Source organism: Pelecanus crispus, chromosome 12, assembly GCF_030463565.1.
Source record: "Pelecanus crispus isolate bPelCri1 chromosome 12, bPelCri1.pri, whole genome shotgun sequence".
NCBI classification, from domain to species: domain Eukaryota; kingdom Metazoa; phylum Chordata; class Aves; order Pelecaniformes; family Pelecanidae; genus Pelecanus; species Pelecanus crispus.
Window position 1 is genome coordinate 19,342,789 of NC_134654.1, and position 20,767 is coordinate 19,363,555.

Below are 20,767 nucleotides of genomic sequence, written 5' to 3' on the forward strand. Positions count from 1 at the left end.
TGCTATGGATAACCTCAACCTTAATAGTTTCCATACTGAATAACTGAGTAGTCTGATTTATGACAGCAGTGCAGAGGTGACTATCCCAGTTGGGGCAGTTGCTAAACACCTCGTTCATAATCATGTAGAATTTACACACAGACACACACAGACACACACAGACACACACAGACACACACAGACACACACAGACACACACAGACACACACACCCCACCCCACCCCACCCCACCCCACCCCACCCCAGCATACTTGGTTGAAAATTCAGAGTTTGAACCGGGCTAGTGATGCTTTAAATAGGGTCTGATAGAAACACATCCTTGATGCTGTTCACTTCATGTCCATCATGAAAGGCCAAATTACATCATTATGTATCATTGCTACTGGACACTGGCCGCCTTCACTTCTGGTACATCATTCACTTGAATTGGCATCAAAGGATTAATTTGAATCCTTTCCTTGCTGCACAAACAAGCCTCTAATTCACCTCTCCTCTCTAACTTCTGTTTGTGTGCCAAAAGGTCTGGTATTATTCTCCCCTTAAGTGCAATTGGAACACGGCTATATGTGGATGTAGCATTCACATACATGTTTGCCAGATCATGGCTTGCAAAAAATGTTATAGTATGTGTAGAATATATATATCTGCATGTAATTTTAACCTACTATAACTGTACATTATGTATATCTGTATCTATATTGTTACGTATTTAGAAAGAGGTAAAAATAAGTATTTATAGCTGATCGGGCTATGTAGGAGACTGAATTCAAATAGAAGGTCAGTAGGTCAGGAAATATTTCAAGGAAGTCTAAATAGGATAGACAAGTTGTATAGCTTCACAGGTTGTCTTTGGTGCAGTCAGCCTGCCTTGTATTTTAATTTCTCCAACAAACTAAGTTTTGCTTACCACTTCCAGACTGCAGTTGAAAGCAAGGGGGGAAAAAAAAAGCGTTGCTACTGATCTGAGGTAGGAAATACTTCCCAGATAAGAGCAGTAGTAGTCTTACTCTGCCTCCAAAACAAGTGTGAATACCAGGGAGCTGAAGAAAGATCAATAAAACTCAGCCTGTTAAATATTTTGCCAGTTTGTTGGGTGCTTTGGTGTTGTATCATTATTTATGCTTTCCCCTTGGAACAGATAAATCACTTTATGTATTTCTGCATAATAATTAAATGGTGACGGTTGCTCCTGGAAGACTTCAGGAATTTTTTTCTGCTGCCTCTTTCCAAGAGAAAGGTAAAATTAAGCCTTTGAAAAATGAATCTGACACATTTTTTTTGTTTCAAAGTCTTGACACTGTTGGGTCAAAGATGTAGGCTTCTTGGAGCACATGAATACCCCTCTTGCCTTTTTCCCTATATTGCTGAGTCTATTGCAATTATATTTCTCAATCTGAATATCCTTGGTTTGGAAGATTTTAACTGCATAATGGAGTAGCACAGATCTATTGTGTCTATATGAGGCTTTGGGTTTTTTTTCCTAAAATTTATTTGGTTTTTAGTTATATAGGAATGGAAACCCTGAAATCACCCAAATGAATCATTTAACCTTGTTGAATTTATAAGCATTTAAATCAAAGAGAGTGTTGGCTTAAGACGTGGAGTTTCATCTTAGATGGAATCTGTTTGGAACTGAGCCTTTCAAATGTCTGATTTATACTGGAATTGCTGTTGCATGCTCAACTCTGACAGCAGTATAGTCTTATAACGTTCTCTAAAAGAAGTGAGGCAGGACTTGAAGGTTTCTGCAGTTCCTTGCCTGCGTGAGGATCCTGTCAACCTTCACAGAATTGTCAGGCCCTGCCATAAGATCAGTTTTGGTTTGTTTTCCTTGAATTTCTTCTATCAGACCTATTCCAGGACTTCAGTGCAAATTTTCTTTGTTTTTTTTTTTTTTTAGCCTAAACTTGTTCATGATCAGTTTATAGCTATTTTCTCCCTCCTCCCATCCCCATGTATTCATAGGTAGCAATCATATCCCTTTTCAGCCTTTCTTTCTCTAAGCTGAACAAGCCAAACCTTCCAGTCTCCTTACCTGTGATATGTTCTCCATCTCCCTAACCCTTCTAGCAGCCCTCTCTCCTTTGGCTGTCGAGGCTATTACTAATAGCAGGTGCTATCTGTTCTAGCAGACTTTTCACCCTTCTTTTTCCTCCCCTCATGTTGTTAGACACTTAATGAAATACATCAAAAGATCCTACTTCTGCCTCAGGACAGCATCGTCTTTGAAATTTGAGGAAGTTTATTCTTGTGTCTGCTCAAACCTGTTACCTCAGCTCACCTACAGCCCCTTGTAATTCAGAGGCATGCTGTTTGGTGTCTTACATTGCCTACTAAATAGGTACTACCAATATATAGAACATTGGAAGTAGCTGTCAGGGCTGTTTTTGTGATTATCTGCACAAAGAGGTAAGTAGAGGCTTACAGGAAAAGAGCAGTTTTGACTCTTATTTCTGCAAGATAGCATGCTAGACCTATGCTGATTGGAAAGTGAATACATTTGTATCTTCTTCTGCGATGGAAAGCAGAGGATGCTGTCCTACGTATCTATCTTAGTAACTGCAGGCCTATTGCGTGTTCCTACAACTGTTTAGTGGCATATAAACATGTGTCCCTCAAAAGCCCCAGGGTGCCACACCGCAAAATGTGGTTGGCTAATTCTGACAATTAGTTGTCTTTATAATAATAGCCTTTAAAGAAGTATCATATACATATCATTATGAGCACCTACCGTTAAATCAGCTGTGTTTGACTTACTTGAGTAAAGGGTGCTCAAAAAGAGCACACTAACTGTATGAAATATCAGGCTGAGTGGAAATGCCTGCTTTTTGTTGTTGTTGTTGAATTGTTCATAAGGAACTACAGAAATCTGATTTGCTGCAGTGTGCCTGTATGGCTTATCACCTGGTTTTAATGACAGCTTTTCTCACATAGTTTGAACTTCTGGTTCAATTATTAACCTTTGTGGTATTGGAAATCATTACTAGGGTAATAAATCTGTTTGATATACATGGATGACTTCTGGCATTTTAAATAACTGAGTATAATTTAGCGCCTCCTTTCCGAGGTGTTGCATTTCTCAGGCATGGCTGCCTTCTGAGAGTTAGTAACGAACAAGAACAGAAAGGCCATTTTCCATTGCATACTTGGTTCCCCAAATTAGGAATCTATAGAAATCAGATGTGTTTGGTTAGGCTAAAATGGTTTGTAGTCAGCTCTTAAAAGTTCAGAATTGGTAAAGCCATCTTGGAGAGGATAGAGAGTACACTGATGGAGCAAAGGTTGCTGTACCACTGAAGAGTTCACAGAAACAATTTTAATGGATTAGACTTGGACGTATGCGTTGAATGAGCTTCTTCACTATGCTAATGCCTTCAGTGGCTGGAAGACTTCCTTAAGCTGACTGGAAGTTTTATCACCAAATCAATGAAGGTGAAAATAGGTTTGTAAAGCTGATTGCATGAGGAGGGCTGTAGAATGTCTGTTTTGAGGTGCTGCTGCAGCACCACATGCTCATTAGTTCCCCTTTATCGCCTTGTATTGCTACTAAGGTTTGGGTAAATATGGGGAGAAGGGGATCACCACAACATTTTTCTCATTCTTGCGATTCAGACTGTGTAGTGCAGCATATCACCAGATTTGGCTTTTTTCCTTTAAGCCCTTATGGTCAAAATAATAAGATGAGTAAGAATGAAAATGTCTTCCTATTCCATCTGCTGCTGTGTTCTCTTTAGTCATTGCCCTTACAGAATAATACGTACAACTGCTGTTGAGCCAAAATTTAACTGGCACTAATGAATGTAACTTAAAACCAAACTGAAAATATTTAGAAAACTTCTGAGTTTGGAAGTAGCACCTACCTCTAACAGTCACCAGGTCAGTCGAAACATTCTGCAAATGCTGTGTATTTATACAGTACTACTGTGCTGCACATTTCACTGTTTGACAATGTCATGCAGAACTTGACTGAGTTGTGTGAAGAAATTGGAGAACACAGCCATTGATTTTAAGTATATTTTTAATTGTTGGTGATGTGTAGATATGAAAAGGAAATACTTCCAGAATCAGCTAAACTCAGTGTTAAATATTTAGATAGCTTCACTCTGAGCATTAATATACAGTATGTCTTTTCTCCATCTTCAACTTGTATATCAAGCAAAAATAATACTTTAAAAGGAAGGAAAATCGCCTTGTTATACTTAAAAATGGGGTGTTTGGTCTGTATGTTGAGAAGAAGCAGAGACTTTGAAAGTCACGTTTGAAGGTTTTTAAACAAAATCTGTATGAAAAAGAGTAGAAGTTCCTCCAACAAATGTGTGTTTACTTGGAACAGTCTGATTCACTGTTACCATGAAGCTCCTGCATTGGTAGCTGGTGAAAGAGTAAAAGATGAGGTTTCTAGAAACCTATAACCATGATTAGATAATGGGTGGAATTAATTAGTCAAAGGCTTGTCTTGGGTCTCATTAACCTTATGGTGAAATTTTATCTTGAAATAGTATAAATAATCAGAGCCCTTCTATATATTTGATACAATGCAGAGGTGTAACTTCTGACACTATGTTGTTTTTTGCTAGCTGTTTCGTAGACTTAGGGTGATAGAAATTAATAGGAGTGCTTCTTTAATTATGGAAACTGTAATAATAGAAATAATATAACATGCTAGTCTTGTATATTGTGTGTGTAAACAGAATAGACTAATAAACATACATCATTTCTAGAAAAGAATGTTCTCAGCTTTCAGAGATCCCTTTAATAAATATGTGAAAACTGGAAAATTAGAAAAACCCATCAGATCCATGTGCTTAATTATTTGTGCTCTGCAGGGATGAGAGTAGAATTTGCTAATTTTTGGTAATGTTTTATTTCTAGATAACTTATGGCTCTTTTGACTATACTTCACTGCTCTATCTCTCTGACTACACTGAAGACTTTGGTGGTGGGCGGTTTGTCTTCATGGATGCAAGTTCCAACAAGACAATCGAGCCCCGAGCAGGTAAGGGTCTTGGTTTGCCTGTATTGAGGCAGGCCAAATTGTGCCATTTATTAACTGGGTGGGCTGGCAGATGTAGTGGGACTTTGTTTTGTGTCAGCAGTAACTGTGGAATAATGTAGCATTTTGTTTTCAGATTGATTACATAAAAAGTAAAGATTAAAAAAGGTTAAAATGTGCCCACAGTTTGAAATACCTGGAGTTAAGCTACGCAAAGTGACTCCCTTGAAAGCTGTAGGGCTTAGAAATACAATCCAGTTATGACAGCTTAGCAGGTCACTGTGCGTCAAGAGCAAAGGTAACTGTGTGACTACAGCAAATCCAAAATAAAGCAATTTATTTTAGACTGTCTGGCCTGAAGTTCCTTTGCTGTTCAAGGTGGGGCTTAATACCCTGTAATTGCTGTGGGCTGCGTGTGAAGATGATTTATTACCACAGCTCTGCTAAACTGCAGGAACATCATGAACTACAGTAACTTGGTTAAGTCTATACCTGCTTTCAGTAGATCTGATGGGGATGAGCATTCTGATGGCTGTCAGTTGTACCTTTAAAATAAAAATAAAGCCTTTCCTTTAAGGGTGGCTTAAGATTTTTTTTGTCTAGCAAGTGGCACATATGAAACTAAAATTACTTTGGGCAGTATGCCTAGGAAGAAAGAGCTCAGCCTCAACTCATCTGCCTGGCAGGTGAGTACTTGAGCTTACAGCAGTGTAACCTTTTATAATGCAAGACCTGTCACACTTTTGCAGGGGAAAAAAAAAAAAAATCAAGGACAACTTTGTATTCTTGCTGTGTTCTGTCTCTTTTTTCAAGAGAGAAAAGATGGAAATTTACTCATTTAAAGACAGCCTCAGTAATTGTCTGCTGACAGGCATTACCCTACTGACTTCTGACTATTGCTGCCTGCAAATGGGGATGGGCGTGGGGTTTTTTTCACTTATAGATGATAGCGAACCACTCACCAGCAGTAATGCTGGCTTAGATAAACTCTGAGATTATCTGCATTCTGGATTTGGTATCAAGAATTGTATGTTTGATTATTTTGGCTTTTGTGGTTGGAAATAAACTCTAAATTGAAAGTATCATCTTTTGCAAAATGCTGCCACCAGTATTTTGAAAGGGAACACACTAAACTATTTAATTTCCAGATGCAATTCTAAAATGAACATGTTTTTATAGCTGTAGAAATCATAGTTGAATTCTAGGTAGCTGGGAGGACAGCTGTCTCCTTATACAGTACAGGGGCACTCGGTCCGATTGCTGTATGCAACGTGCCCCTGACTTAATTTCAGAAAGTCTGCAACTGTGAAATTGCTTCTATTCAGCCCCATCTGGTTAATTTTCAGGCTCTGCTGCAAGTTGTTTGCCCTTTGTCATTCTTGGGGAGGAAGAGGGAGCAGATGAAGTGCAGAAAGATTTTTAACAGCACCTGGTTTTGGCCATTCCCTTTCACAGTTGTTGTATTTGACAGTATGTGTGCCACAGAACTGGTTAAACACACCTTTTTAAAACAAAACAATGCAAAGCTTGGAGGGAACAGCCTTTTTTGGAAGATCAAATGTGCTACATGTACACAACAGAAAATTAAGTTCTCTTCACAATGTGAAAGCAATTGCACTTAGTTTTTCTTCTTGCTGATAAAATGCAGCTTGTGTGAGATTGCGAATGAGGGAATGACCTCAGGGTGTTTTCTGTTGCTGGTACAGGTTGATGTATTTTTCATGTTCAGCATGTTCCTTTGCAGTGGTTTTTCTCTCCTTCCCTTTTTGGGTGTTTTTTTTTTATTTGTTTTATGTGTCTTTTGATCCCTTGTGCTTCTCCTGCCACTCCAACCCAACTTTTAAAACCATGTGTTGGTAAGCCTTTATGCTTCTCATTTAGGAGATTCAGGCTTTTTTAGAGATGACTCCCGTAATTGCTGGTTCAGTTTTAGTGCATGGCAGCTAATTTACCTTCTCCATATTGCTAATGCCATTTCAGTTCCAAAACCTGGCACTTCTGTCTCAGTTAGTCTGCATTTTCGGAGCCTGGTACTGTGTGCTAAAATTGAGCATATTCCTTTTTCTGAGAGCAGTAATTTGTTAAAGTGTCAGGCTTTGCATTAGAGAACAGAAAGGCATTGTTACTGATGCAGCAGAGCAGAAAAACAGTAATTGGAAATACAAAAAAAAAAAGACAATTAAAAATAAAACATTGGGATTTCCTGTATTTTGGAGTGCTGCCTAGGCAAGTCCCACTGCTGCTTCAAATGCTTTTGCAGCAGTTACCGTTTAAGGATCAGTCTTAGCCAGACAGTTAGGGACAGGGAAAACTGTTTTGTTAGAAGTGGAGCCTAATTTTGAAACATTTATCACTTCTCTAAATATGTATCACTGGTGGGTTGTATATGAAGTCTGATTTGAGTGAAAGACTTTCAATATAATTTGTGGTATGGTCTATAACATGGCCTAGTTCAATTATTAACAAATATCTCTACCTTTAAGGAGGAATTAAACTTATTAACCTAGAGGCTCTTGTGATTTTTTTTTTTTCTTTTTAATGGACATGAACAAGTCAGCACTGTGATCCCAATTCGTATGTACGGACCTTTGGCTAATTCATAACTGAATGTGGCATTAAGGAACACATCTATCTTGTGCCCTGATGGGCTTCAGAAGTATATATGTGTCTTAAGTCAGGACCTCTGTCTGCTGTGAGAAACTCACTGTACCATAAGTAAGAGAACTCTTGGTGCCAAGTGAAATCCTACTGTGGAAGGAAAGCGTTGGGGTTTTTTGACAATGAAACAACTCTAAAATAGTATCTGTTGCTTTTAAATGGCTATGTTACCTCAGTTTTGGAAATAAAACTATTAGCATTTTGTTTTCATCCTTTGCACCAGGGGTAGCTCTGTTCAAGAGATGACGTAAAATAGAGCAACAGTTAGAATGAGGTTCTTCAGAACAAAGCCCACAGCCTTTTCAACATTAACTTTCCTTTGCTGGCCTGAGACCTGTTTTAGTAATCCTCAATAGATACAGGAGGATTAAGAATAAATGGCAGATATCAAGCCATTCCTTTTTTAATGATAAACATGGTATACTTGCTGCTGCTACTAAATTTATCAGTGTAAACCATATTTAAAATTTCATAATTTTAGAGACTCTTGTGTGAATTTGGGGACTGGCAATAATAGACAGGTCATGGACTCCACTTTATCATAAAAGTATAGATGAAACCCTGCACTTGGAATGAAATTTCAGTACCAGTTGTGTGTTCCTTATTTGCACGTACATTTCTGATTTTTAGGTCAGCTTTGCTGCACTTATCTTCAACTCACAAAGGAGTTTGTTCTTTATACAAGTTGTTTATTATGTAAGGGTAGGAGGAAAGGTTGCAATCATTTCTGTGTGTTTGTGGAAGTGAATAATCTATGGTGCAAAATGAATTCTGTGCATTGGGGAGTGAAATGTGACTCTTCCTTGAATCTCAAACTTAGCATATTTTCATAGCTGTCAGAAGTGTGTATTCCTGAAAGTGTAAAAATATTTGAGAGGAAGGTATGAGTTATTTGGGAACTTGTGAAGTTGGATTATTCTTCATTTAGAATGGGGGAAAAAAGTGTATGCTCAAAGCCTGAGCTGTTAGTTTTTTCTGCTCAGGTAAAGAAAAGCATACATTTAAGAATGCATACATTTAAGAATGCATACATTTAAGAATGCATACATAGCTTTCTCATAGTGCAGGAATGGGCTTCAAGGTGTCTGTGTACATTCACTGAGGTAAGTGTAGCTTTATTGCAGTGGTTAGATATCGCATGACCATCAGATCCTGTAATCATGCAAGTAAGTGCAGTACTCCAAGTTAAGTGGTGGGAATTTGTCATATCTTTGTTGTGCTCTTTAAAAAATCAGTTTGGGGGAATTCACTACTAAATGCTGAGGGAATGCAGCACAGTGGCTTGAAAAGTAAGATTTCCAGATTCACAAGTCCCACAATAACATTAACACAAGGTGTGAAAATTGTGCTTAAAGCAAATATGTAATAATCTGTCTTGTATCATGGAATAGTTGATTTTTTTTTTCCTCCCTCCACTGAGTATAGGTACCCTGATCTTTCTCCACACTGAATCTAGGTGTAGATGATAACCTTCTGGTATTCCTAGCTTTAGTTTTGCTCCAATCAGTAAAACTGGAGCACATCCTGATATTAAATCAGTAACAGCTGAAAGCTGAGAATGATTTAAAAAATCCACAGATGTAGCTGTCAGTCCTAGAGAAGCATAAATGGAGCTGGCATTAGCAGCTGCAGTAATAACCAGCTATGCAAAGTTCATGGATTGTAGGAGAGCCATTCTTACTGCAATACGAATCACAAATTGCACCTGGGACTGGTAAGATGATTGCAGAGAGAAATGGTAGAAAAAGGAGGACCTGTTGTAATTGTGATAAAAATATGTAGAAAATAACTCAATAGACCCTCATTTCTTTGTAGAACTCTGAAGATTTTTCTTTGCTTTCTGTTTTGTTTTCCATGTAAGGATAACTGTCTTCCAGACTCTGGTTTTGTATTCCAGTGGTGCTTGGTGATTGGTTTATGATGGCATTAAATGAAATAATCTTTTAATTGGTCCCATAAAGCAATAGGTACCTGGGAGGTGCGGGTCAGACCTGCAGTTCCCATGCTGCTTATATGAACTTCTTCTTCATACAAAATACACTGTCTTGTTCAGGGCATCTGTTATTGAGCATAGAAATGGTCACTTTACACTAGCTGGACCAGTGAAAGTACTGAGGAGTGTTGGGGGAACGGGGGAGCTAAACAGTCTTGTTTATCCACAGAATGTTGCGAAGCACTGTCAGTATTGAGAATTGGCCTCTAAGGCTTTTTTCCCTGGTATAGAGTACTTAGTTATAAATGAATACATGTAGCATGCACCTTGTGTGCTTTTCATTGCTTGCTGCACAAGACTGTTTTATGTAATGCATATGCAGGCCAACATTGCATGAATTTGATGTCATGCTGCTAGACAAATACGCAGCAAAGCTGAAGGCATAAAGAGGGAGCCAGAGGAAAAACAGCTTCAACCAGTTACTTGATGAAATTCAGGTAATGTAAAAGATAAAGTAAAACAAAATACCAACTTAACTGCAGGTTCAGCTGTGTTACACTGTATAGTTCAGTAATGATGTTTCATTTCTTGGTTCCTAAGCTTTGTCAGTGTTCATGTCACATACCATAGGTGCTATCATGAAGCCTTTCTGTTTGAAGGGCATTTTTTTTAATAAGAAATGAGCAGCAGAAGTTACCCTTGTGTTTATGCTTTAGTGATTTACTAAATGTAAGGATGAATTCCTTCTCTATCAGAAGTCCAAAACCTAGAACTTGGGCATCCATGTGATTTGACCGCAGCTCTACTAAAAATGCCATGTTTGGCAAGGTCAAGAAAAGTAAAATAGATGATCCAGAGGTATTTCATGTGATTGAAATTGCAACACTTTGTTCTTAGAGGCTCGTGTGGTGAGAACTTTTTGTAGGAGTCCAATTTAGAAAACTTCTGCCCAGAGTGCTCTAACATGGGACAACAGAGCAGACTTGGCCGTATTCATTGGGTGAGGTTGAGTACCGAAGGGGAGAACTGGAAGGCAGAGCAGAGGTGATATCCTGGTCTTCCTCTTCGCTGCAGGGAGAAGAAATGGAGCCAAAAGGCCTTGGTGAGACTCAGTAACGGGGATTAGGAGAGAGCACAGTTATGCAGTTTTCACTTCTAAATACTTCACTCTGTTGTCACACCCTCAGACATAATGTATGGAGAGGAAACTCCTGTTATTTTGAGCAACCAACTGCGCTGATAGGAGAGAAGCAAGCAGGGATTCTGCTGAAGTCTAAAAATGCTCATGTACTTTCAGTAGGAAGCAATTAAGTTCACTTGTTTTCTTTAAAAACTGTAATTTGGAAGTCTTCAGTCCAGGTGCTTCTGAATTTAAAATAGAAGCAAGTACTTTTTAAAATCATTGATAATATTTCTGCAAATCACAAGCTGGCAGTGGGAGAGTTCGCTATGTTAATCAGTGATTTTATTTATAACAGCACATAATTTCTTTGTCTAGTAAATAAATTTGGGACAAGTTTGTAACTAGGCTTCATTAGATACCTGTTGCAGTTAAGGTTGGTTTTTTTTTTTTTTAGGCCGTAGGCTTCTTTATGCTTCTGTGCTTGGCATACGTGTAGCAAGATTGTTTAGAGAAGCTTGTGCCCTCTCTTCTGGCACCCTCTCTTCACCGTAGATCAGGGCACTCACAGATGCTGTCATTCCATGTTACTTTTGTGGGGTTTAGGTAAGGACTTGCTTAAAGCTCTCCCCATTCAACATTTAGAAGTAATTGAATATGTTAAATAAGTTTTATTGTGTGATTACAGAAAATATTATTATCAGGTTATTTGCCTAATGATATGGTGGTTTTTCTTGGACACTTTACATGAGAATGAATTGGCAATTAATCCTAAACAGACGACAAGGATGAAAACACAATTGTGTTTGTGCAGTTTCCCTGGCAGTGCTTCTGTCTTGGTGTCATTCAGCAGATGACACAGTTTTTCCTTCTTTCCTGAGTAACATTTAGAGCTGGTAAATGTTAAGCAGACAGTCAAAGCTGTCAGTGCATAAGATGAAAGATGTTGAATAGATCTGTAGTGCCAAATAAACCATTCCTGCCTCCCTTTAATCAGGCACATGGGTTGCTTCATTTCCTTCTGAGCAGCAGCTCAGTCTTTCCAGTGCCCCCAACCAGTTGCTGTGGACAGTGGATGGAGGTGAGACCTCTTACATTCCCTCAGCCCTGCTTTGCATCCCTTCCCTGTCACTGGCACCATCAGGGACAGCCCCTGCCCTTCCCTGGTGTCCAGCCACAGCTTAAGCAGACCAAGGAGGAGAACAAGGGGATAGTTATCATTCCCTTGCTTGCATGATTGAGTGCTGGTTGAGACAATCTAATGCTTAACTTGTGGTTTCTCATGACCCAAGGAGTTTACAAGGAAGTTTGGCAGTGAATTAAACTAGAAGGGCCAGAAGGATGCTGCCAAGAAAGTAGAAGTGGCATTCTCATGTGAAGGATGGGAGCATGAACGGGTTCGGAATCCAGTGGCAAAACAGGCATGCTACAAATCGGAAGCGATTGCCAAAGTTGGTATTAGTGTGAATGGCCTGTTCCATGTGTAATCAGAATAACTGAAGTTGGAAGGGACCTCTGGAGGTCATCTACTCCGTGCCCCAGCTCAAAAATCAAGCACAGGAGACATGGGGGTAGCAAAATGTGTGTGCCTGAGACATACAGGGGAAATGTCAGTATCTGAATGCTGTGATCACATGTGCTAATGATATGACCCTGAGCAACCTGATGGAACTCAGAAGTTGGACTTAATTTAGAAGTTGGCCTTGATTTGAGAAAGGAAATTGGACCAGATGTCCTCCCAAGGTCTCTCCCAACCTAAGTTATGCAACTAATTTAGAATATTAGAGGCATAATAATCTTGTAGTATTTTTTCTTATGAGCATTGTGGTATGTTAATATTTGTATGGTTCTCAAAGTCCTTTCATATATTCCCTACATCTTGTTATAATTTAATCTGGCACGCTTTACTATTTTTTCTCTTGCCAGAATAAGAACAACAGAGGATTTTTTTATACTACTTGTAAAACAGAACGTGTGTTAACTGCAAAGTATTGTCATGGTGTTGACTAATTAATTTTCACAGTAACCCTGTTAGAATAGGTCAGTACTAGCTTCATTTTAGAGACAAGGAAACAAATGAGAGAGTAAGTGGTTTGATTGAAGTCCCAGTTTCATGTCAAGGGCATAGTTGTCATTGAAAATTGTTTCTTTTATATATTTCTCCAATCTATATTACCTCACAGTACAGAGGTTAGGTAGCAAATTGTAGGCATCTTGTTTATGGAAGTGTAACTGAATGTTAAAGTTCAACGCAGATAAGATCTGAAAGCAAGCCTTATGGGAATACTTATGTTTTTACTGTGATATATAGCTGAATGAATAATTCTTTCCCACCTGTATGCTGCTTCTTGCAGTGGTTATATTTTCTGAGTACATCTAAAAAGAACTCATTGCTAAGGGGCAATTATGTCTGTGATTAAAACCTAGGAAAGCAAAAGCAGGGAAAAGCAAAAGCTCATAGTTAATACATATATTCCTCTAGTGGTTTTGTTTGAGTAATTAAATGGGACATAATTGCTGTATAGTGAAGTATCGATTCTGTTTGTTGCTTGTTAAGTATTATTCCTGAAGATAACTGTTGCTTCATCTAAATTAGGATCACATAAAATTCATAGCAGTGGAGCCTGTGACTGGCACTTGTATGTCTTCATAAATAATGATTCCTGTGGATCAGTGCAAAAATGGATTCTCAAAAATCAGGAGAATAAGTGGTTCCCTCTAATACAATTAAGATCTTGCTTCCTGTAAGAGGAGCAAGACCTTTCCTGTTTTTCACATCACAAGCTTTTCTCAGCCTGACAGCATTTAAGAGCTTGACTTGTGTCAGTGACACCAAAGACCAGGCTCAGTTTTGATGGATGCGGTGGCTCTGAGCTTGTTAGCAGTTCCTTGTCCTAGGTCACTGTGAGAGGATGGAATATTTAAATGAGTTTTCACCTGAGTTTTCCATGATGTTAGTTCTTTCATCCCCAATACAATTTATCCTTTGCTTGATCTTAAGTTTTAAAAACTTGTGTGGATGCTTAAGGATCACCGAAAGAAGGGACTGTCAAGCAGCTCCACCTGTGGATGAAACTCTTGACTAATCTTAGTATAGAAGCAGAGCTGGAGATGTGACTGCATCACAATAACACTTTCTGCAATCTGCAAGGACAGAAGCTCATCAGCTAAGCTTTTATTGGACCGAGCTCCATCTTGAAACACATTTCCTAGCACTTAATGCTGGAAAGTAGAGAAAACATAGAAAGGAAGAGAAAACAAGCTGTAGATTCAGGTATTGTTGTCAAATAAAGATCAGAGGCAAGGATTAATTACTTCTGTTCCTGTAGAGACATGCAGGCAAGCTAATCATTTAGAAATAGGCTCCTGCAGGTCTTGAGGTTACCACAAATCTTTCCAATTCTTTGGGTTTGTTTTCCTCTTCTAGTAAGAAAGGTGAGAACAAGTGGATTTGTGTGGGAGGAACTTCCTCCAGCCTATTGTTGCACTCTTCCATGGGAACTAGGCTGGAGTACAGCTCACTCCCCTGTTACTAGACAGCCTGATGGAAATCTTGAAGCTATTTAGGAACAGCTATAAAGAAATTTTAAGTGTTTGTGGGCAGAAAAGAGGAAAGAGCATGGATAGAAGTGCCTACAAAATGTATTTTTATCTAATATGGGGGCTGTATGTCCAAGTGTTAAAAGCATTAAATGCTCTGGTGTACTGCACTAATTGCTGTGGTATGCTCTGCCTGATTGACTTCTTGTGGAATGGAGAGTGGAGGTGAGGAGGGGATGATAGATAGTAGATGTGAGAGGGCAGCCCATGGTTCCTTGTAACTTATGGATCTAAAACTCTTCTTGAGGTTGAGGTACTGGTCAAAGCATCATGAAACTAAAGGAGCAATGGAGTTTTTGGGATCTTGCCATGATCCAAAAGGGAAAGTGAGTCAAATGTTCACAATTGGGATTAAATACTTTTCAGACTATAGATTTATCTCAGTGGGAAAAACCCCAAATCCTTTGGTTTTTACCCTTGGCATCACTTCTAACCCCAGGACACTTCCATTCCAAACTTCATCCTTCAGAATGTAGCTCAGAGACTGGCCTCTTTTCAGAAAGCTTAGAAGCATGGACCTCAAAACAGGAGATGATCCCTTTGCTGTTTCTTACTCTCCAAATGTTCATCCCTTAAGGACCAGGGATTAAACACTTTCTCTTTTTTGGTTAGATAATATACTATAAAATTGTATTGAGTAGTAGCTTGTGATCTCAAAAAAGCTTACACTTTTAACAGTAGTGTTCATAAATCAAACTGAAATGATGTGGCAGGAGGTAGTAGTCAAGATCGCTTTTTAGTGGAGCAGAAAAGCATGTTGGAAAGAAATCTGTGCAGGCAGGTCAGAGGAGGGGAGAAGAAAATTTAAAAAATTGAGACCATTGTTAAATAATTAAAGAAAAAGGACAAAGAAAATGGGATTAGAATTCTACACACTTTCTCCTGAGCTTTTGTCACTCAAAAATGTTTCATCAGGAAATTGTAAGTACATATGTACTTTTATCTGCAATGAATAATTGCATGGCCATTCTTTAGCATTTGTAGTACAACGCTAACCTCTTGTGAAGCTCAGCATTCACTCTATCAGTATTTCATAGTCTGGAGAGCTTAGTGGAACTGCGCTATGCATGGCTTCCTCACCATTCACAATGAGAGAAATCCTATCACAGCTACATTAGTTGTGGCAGTGTGTAACACTTAAAAGGGGAAAAAAAAAAGTGCACTTTAAACACTTTGAATGCAATCTCACAGCTAAAAACAGACCCGTATTGCATATGAGCCTACTAACTTGCTAATATGGTTCAAAATTTGGAACTTTGGGGTTTAAAATCTTAACTCAAAATTGATCAAAATTAGCTAGAACAAGGACAGGTGATAACCTAGGAGTAGGTCCACGCTTTCTTAAGGAACTTGCTTAGTCCTGACCTGCTTGCTTTCCTGTAGTGATTTAACTTTTGAAGTGGTTTCCATGTACTGTGTATTGAAGCAAGAGTATGAAGGGCCCACTCTTGGTGTGCTTGAAAGTCCTAGAAGTCATCCTATCCAGTAATGATACAACTTTATCTTGTGTCTTTCCCCAGGAGTCTCTGGACAATGATATTGCCATATATTCCTTGAAGGTTTTGTCAGATGGGATGGGAATTAGCATTCTTTACCCTCTTTTTGAACATTTATACTATTAAAAATAGTGTACCATGGAGAGAGTGTGCTTTTGCTTCAAAATTTTGCACTGGAAGTTAGTTTAAAAGAAATCCTTTACAAGTGAGGAAAAAGTATCTTTGAAAACTGACTGTAGGCTTGTTCAGTGACTTGGAGACCACAGTAGACAGATATGGGACCAGATGCACAAGGAGCTATAAGATAATATATATATGAAGACATATTTATTAAAGAAAGACATTAAAAGTCATTTTGTGTAGACAGAAAATCCAGTTTAACTGGCCTAAACAATACACTGAAACTTGTCTAACTGAATTACTACTACTTCTAATAAGAGATCAAACAAAAACACTTGAAAATCAGTTTAAGGCAAAGCTTTGGGTGAGTAGGGGAGGGACTGATAAAGTACTTGAATGATGTTGAAATAAGATTTAAAAGGGAAAAAAAAATCATGACACAGGGACGTTGTATGAAATCCTTGAGGGTAGTGCTGTTCATTGCAACACTCATAGGATAGGAGTACATTGCCTTTGTTTAGTCTTTCATCCAGAAAAGCAGGACACCAACGCATAAATGAGCTGTGCGTACAAATGAATCTATTTTTTATTTTTTTATATATATATAGCTTTACCAATTATTGATGTGCAGCCACAGGCAGAGAAGAGTATGATAGGACTTCTGCTTGGCAGTTATGAAAGACTATGTGAACTATGGAAGATTAAATGTAAACTGCAACTGAATGTGCAGGGACACAAAGTCTACTCAAATAGACTTCAGAGATTAGTGGGTAAACCGAGCTCTGTGAGGCCACTCTTGTTTTGTTCAAATCTCCCATGGGTGCTGCTTGGGAGTATGCAAGCAAAATAACTTTGGGATCTTTTGGATCACTTTTGGTTAAAGAGAAAACCAGCTCTGTCTGGTGCCCATTTCTGCAGTGGAGATTGTATGATGGTTGGAATAGTCTATCTTGTTGTGCAAATTTAAGTAGGCATATAAGCGTTTCATTTTGCCTGTGAATGCGTCCCAGGCAGAGTTAGATTGTCAATATGAATTCTCTATGATAAGCTTTATAACAAACTTTCATCTAATTTGAACAGTGGGGGGAAAAAAAAGCCTGAGTAGGAAAAACACATGCTATTGGGATAAAACAGCTGTGCATATAAGTATTACTAGCTTTCTCAAGAGAACTTGAGCAGTCCTACAGAGTTGCATCAGTTCTGAGTTATTTGCTATATATTAAACTGTTCTGAGAACACAAGAGTTTGTGTTAATGTGAAAGTGCAGAGGGCTCCATTCTGCTGTTTCAACAGGTGGGATGCTAATATACCTCTGCTGTCGTTACCAAAGTAACTCATTTAGAAGAAAAGAAAATCATTTCACCTTGATGCCACTTAAGGCCTGGAGAACCCTAGGGCAGGGTGGTGGTCAAAGCTTGGGCAGGATGAAGCACAAGAGTAAGCACTTGCATCTATAAAACAATTTCCAAGCCAATGCATTGATGGAGTGGCTCTTTCTAAGGAAAATTAATTTGTATATGACTGATAAATAACTTTCTAACCTGGCTGAACAGTGAGTGATCAGACTGTGCACAAAAAGCTATAGCAAATACTTGGTACAAAGCTGATAAGCTGCCACAGCTGCTTGTAAACCTGCTGAGTATTTTTTCACTGAAGACTTTTTGCCACCTTTGTAGTACTTCCTCCTTCTTTGGTCTAAAATTAGAGCCCAGGCTAGAAGGGGAGCAGGGAGGAAATCAATACAGTTTGCTGACAGTAACTAGAGTTGCTTGGTTTTTTGAGTCAACTAAGAACTGGTTTCAGATGTTCTTGGCCTCCTCCCACCTTTTATAATCGATGAGATAACGGTGGAATTACATCTCCAGCTTTGTAGCACAAAGGATTAATGTACATTTTAAACAGTACATAAAGCTGTCAGAGTGCAGTATAAGCTCAAGTTTGTCTTTGACCTATGGGCTCTCAAGTAGCTAGGGAACAGTTGGACTGAGACATAAGCAGAACTGCGTAGAGAGCTGGTAGCTGAGTGGTAAATTCTGTGTCACTGATTGAATACTTTGTCTTTGCAGGACGGGTTTCCTTTTTCACCTCTGGATCGGAGAACCTTCATCGGGTGGAAAAGGTTCACTGGGGCACTCGCTATGCCATCACCATTTCCTTCACCTGCAACCCAGACCATGGCATTGGGGATCCAGTTTTGATGTAATTCCTCCAGGGATGGAACATGAGGTCAAATGGAATGAGAGAAGCCCTGCAAGAGGAGAGGAAAGAGGGAGATAACATCTCTTGTAACTTCACATTCAATTAGAATTTCCCAGCTGTATTAATATATTGTAATACATTTTGTTTTCACATGTCCTTTCCCATAAATGTTGCAAACAGTGCCTTAAAGACTACCTTAAATTTGGTGTATTCCAAAAATGGTTTGTCTTAATGTCCTAAAGGGATAGGCTACAAAGAAGAGTTCTGGAGTGGGCTCTTGTGTGTTTTTGTTTTGTGGTGGTTTGGTTTTTTTAAATTCTCCAGTTTGAGACAAACAATCTTTTGGGACCTGTCTTGATATGACTCCCCATGTTGCTGCTACCTGTTGTTTAATTATTTAGTCTGGGATGTAGAAAGCTTGACCTAAGTTAGTAGAGCAAGATGAGTGTTATTCTTTTGAACATACCTTCTGCTGAGAGGAATGTATTCTCCTTAGCCTGGGCATTAGTGGGTAATACACCTGTGGCTTGACTACTGGGACTTACTTGAATTTTTTTACTGAATTACTACAGACATTTTCTGCTACAAACTGGGACTGCTTAATACAAAGTCAGAAATACAATTTTCTGGTTAGCCAGAAGACATATTGATTTTGGATTACAAATGCTTTGGTGTGCAAGGGAATGTCATGGCATTAGATCCCTCTGATTAAAATGCAGTATTCCCAACTTGCCTCATTTTCTCTGAGTCATAATGAATATGATCAGTCTTCCTGTTGAAAGCCCAGGTTATTAAGAGCTCTTTATGGAGGTGGCTTGACCATGTAACCCTGTACATTAAGTAAACACTAAAAAGGAGAGGTGGGCAGAGGTAAGCAGACAATTCTCCAGATTCATGTGAGCATTCATCAATATCTAATTACCAGGTAGGCCAGTAGGATTTGGGAGGGAAACAGCTGAGAAAAAAAGCTAGTTTTGTTGTGGTTTTTCATATGCCACTTCTGGCCTCCTTAGACTCAATCTTGTAAACCTTGGCTTGCTCTTGGAAGGCTGGCTAACAAAACCACATGGACCTGTGGACTGTGGTATGTGGGGTCTGAGGGAAACTGGTGTCCGCCTACATCTTAAATTGACATGGTCTTGAGCTGGAGCTCGATAATAAAACACTTTTAGGCCTAATAAATACATGTTTTCAATGTAATCTTAAGACCAAGTTGAAGGAAGCTTGTGTGTGGGTGTGTTTTTTTTTTTATTGTTGATGCAACTACAAATTTTGTGTTGTGAAGTATTGTGTTTTATCTTGTCCAAAACAATGTTTTATCTGTTTCAGAAAGTTTCTCAATAGCTCTTTTTGGACTCCTCTTTTTCAGTTTAGTATGAAGACTTTCTCTATTAACTAGGACTATTAGTCTGTGGTGTTCCTTGAATAATAAATTGCAAGGACTTCACAGAAGAGGGGATGATTGCATTGCAGTACAGATAATGCATTTGTTTGTTACTTTATCTTGCTAATTACCTTGCTTTCTTATTACAATCAAAGATTTTTGTGGGTCAGTATGTTGATAAGTAAATGGTAGGAAAATCTAATTTTTTAGCAATTGCTGATTTGTTTTGTTAATAGTCTATATAATTTCTGTGAAACACTTTGAAAATCTGGAAATGTCCTTTGATTTTTTTTAATTTTTTTTTAAGAAGATTTTATGCATACAGTTTTCACTTTTGTTTTAATGTATGCTTTTATGAAAATAAGTATTGGGGGGGATTACAATGAAGATCAATATAAAGAGGAATGACGACTCTATTGTGAGTGTTCTCATTTGGCACACCAGCAAGATTAGTCTTCTGTAATTTCATTTCTTTGTTCTCAAACCTGAAAAAGGCTTCTGTGTCCATGCTAACAAGGAAGAATTGTTAAAATGGCTGGATGCTAGAAAATAATAAAGTCAGTTGGGTTCCATATCTAAATACTTGTCTCGGAGCCTGTTAATTCCAAGAAATTTGCATTACATCCTAGTAGTAAGTCTATGTGAAGGCATACCAAGATCACCAGCAACTGCTTTACTGGCTTAAAACATGGTTCCTAATGTTACCTTGAGAGTTAAATGTAGGGCCTTTTCCACAAAAATACCTGATAGCAGTGGAATCTAAATATGAATGGACCTTTGTGGATTTGGGTTGGGATTCTTCAGGTTGAGGTCCTATGTTCCAAAATTCCTACCTTCACTGTAAGTCCTATCACCGCTCTGCAACATTGTCTTATAAATTGCTCTGCCACTTTTTTAAAAGTGTTAGGTACTTCTGTCTGTATTGTAATATCTCCCAAACACAGTGCATCTCTCATGCTATGAATTGACTGTCATTCAGAAATAAAATCAAGTTGGTATTTGTCTTTTGGAGTTTTTAAGCTTCAGTAATGTGTTCAATATGATGACCAAACCTGTCAAATATAATTTGTGGAAAAACATATGTGCTGTACCTGGTAAAGGAATTAATCTTTTCAAAGTAGTATAATAATTCAATATGCTGTATGTTTCAGTACCAACCAAGGTTTTTCTAATTGAAGCTTCAATATCTGGACTACTAAAAGCAATATCTAGATCTATGAAGAAATTAAATGGCAAATGAGGAAGTACAGTGCAATCTAAAAGA

The 20,767-nt window shown here is 38.4% G+C and overlaps 1 protein-coding gene across 1 annotated transcript in view; it reads left to right on the top strand.

Moving 5' to 3' along the window:
• The window catches only part of OGFOD3 (2-oxoglutarate and iron dependent oxygenase domain containing 3), a 47,814-nt gene extending 27,796 nt beyond the window's left edge, over positions 1-20,018 (top strand). The window contains exons 8-10 of the mRNA XM_075719755.1: positions 4,873-4,996; positions 11,702-11,785; positions 17,987-20,018. Coding sequence (XP_075575870.1) covers positions 4,873-4,996; positions 11,702-11,785; positions 17,987-18,123 — 345 coding nt within the window. The 3' untranslated portion in view covers positions 18,124-20,018. The remainder of the gene's footprint in view (positions 1-4,872; positions 4,997-11,701; positions 11,786-17,986) is intronic.
• The last annotated feature ends 749 nt before the right edge of the window (positions 20,019-20,767 follow it).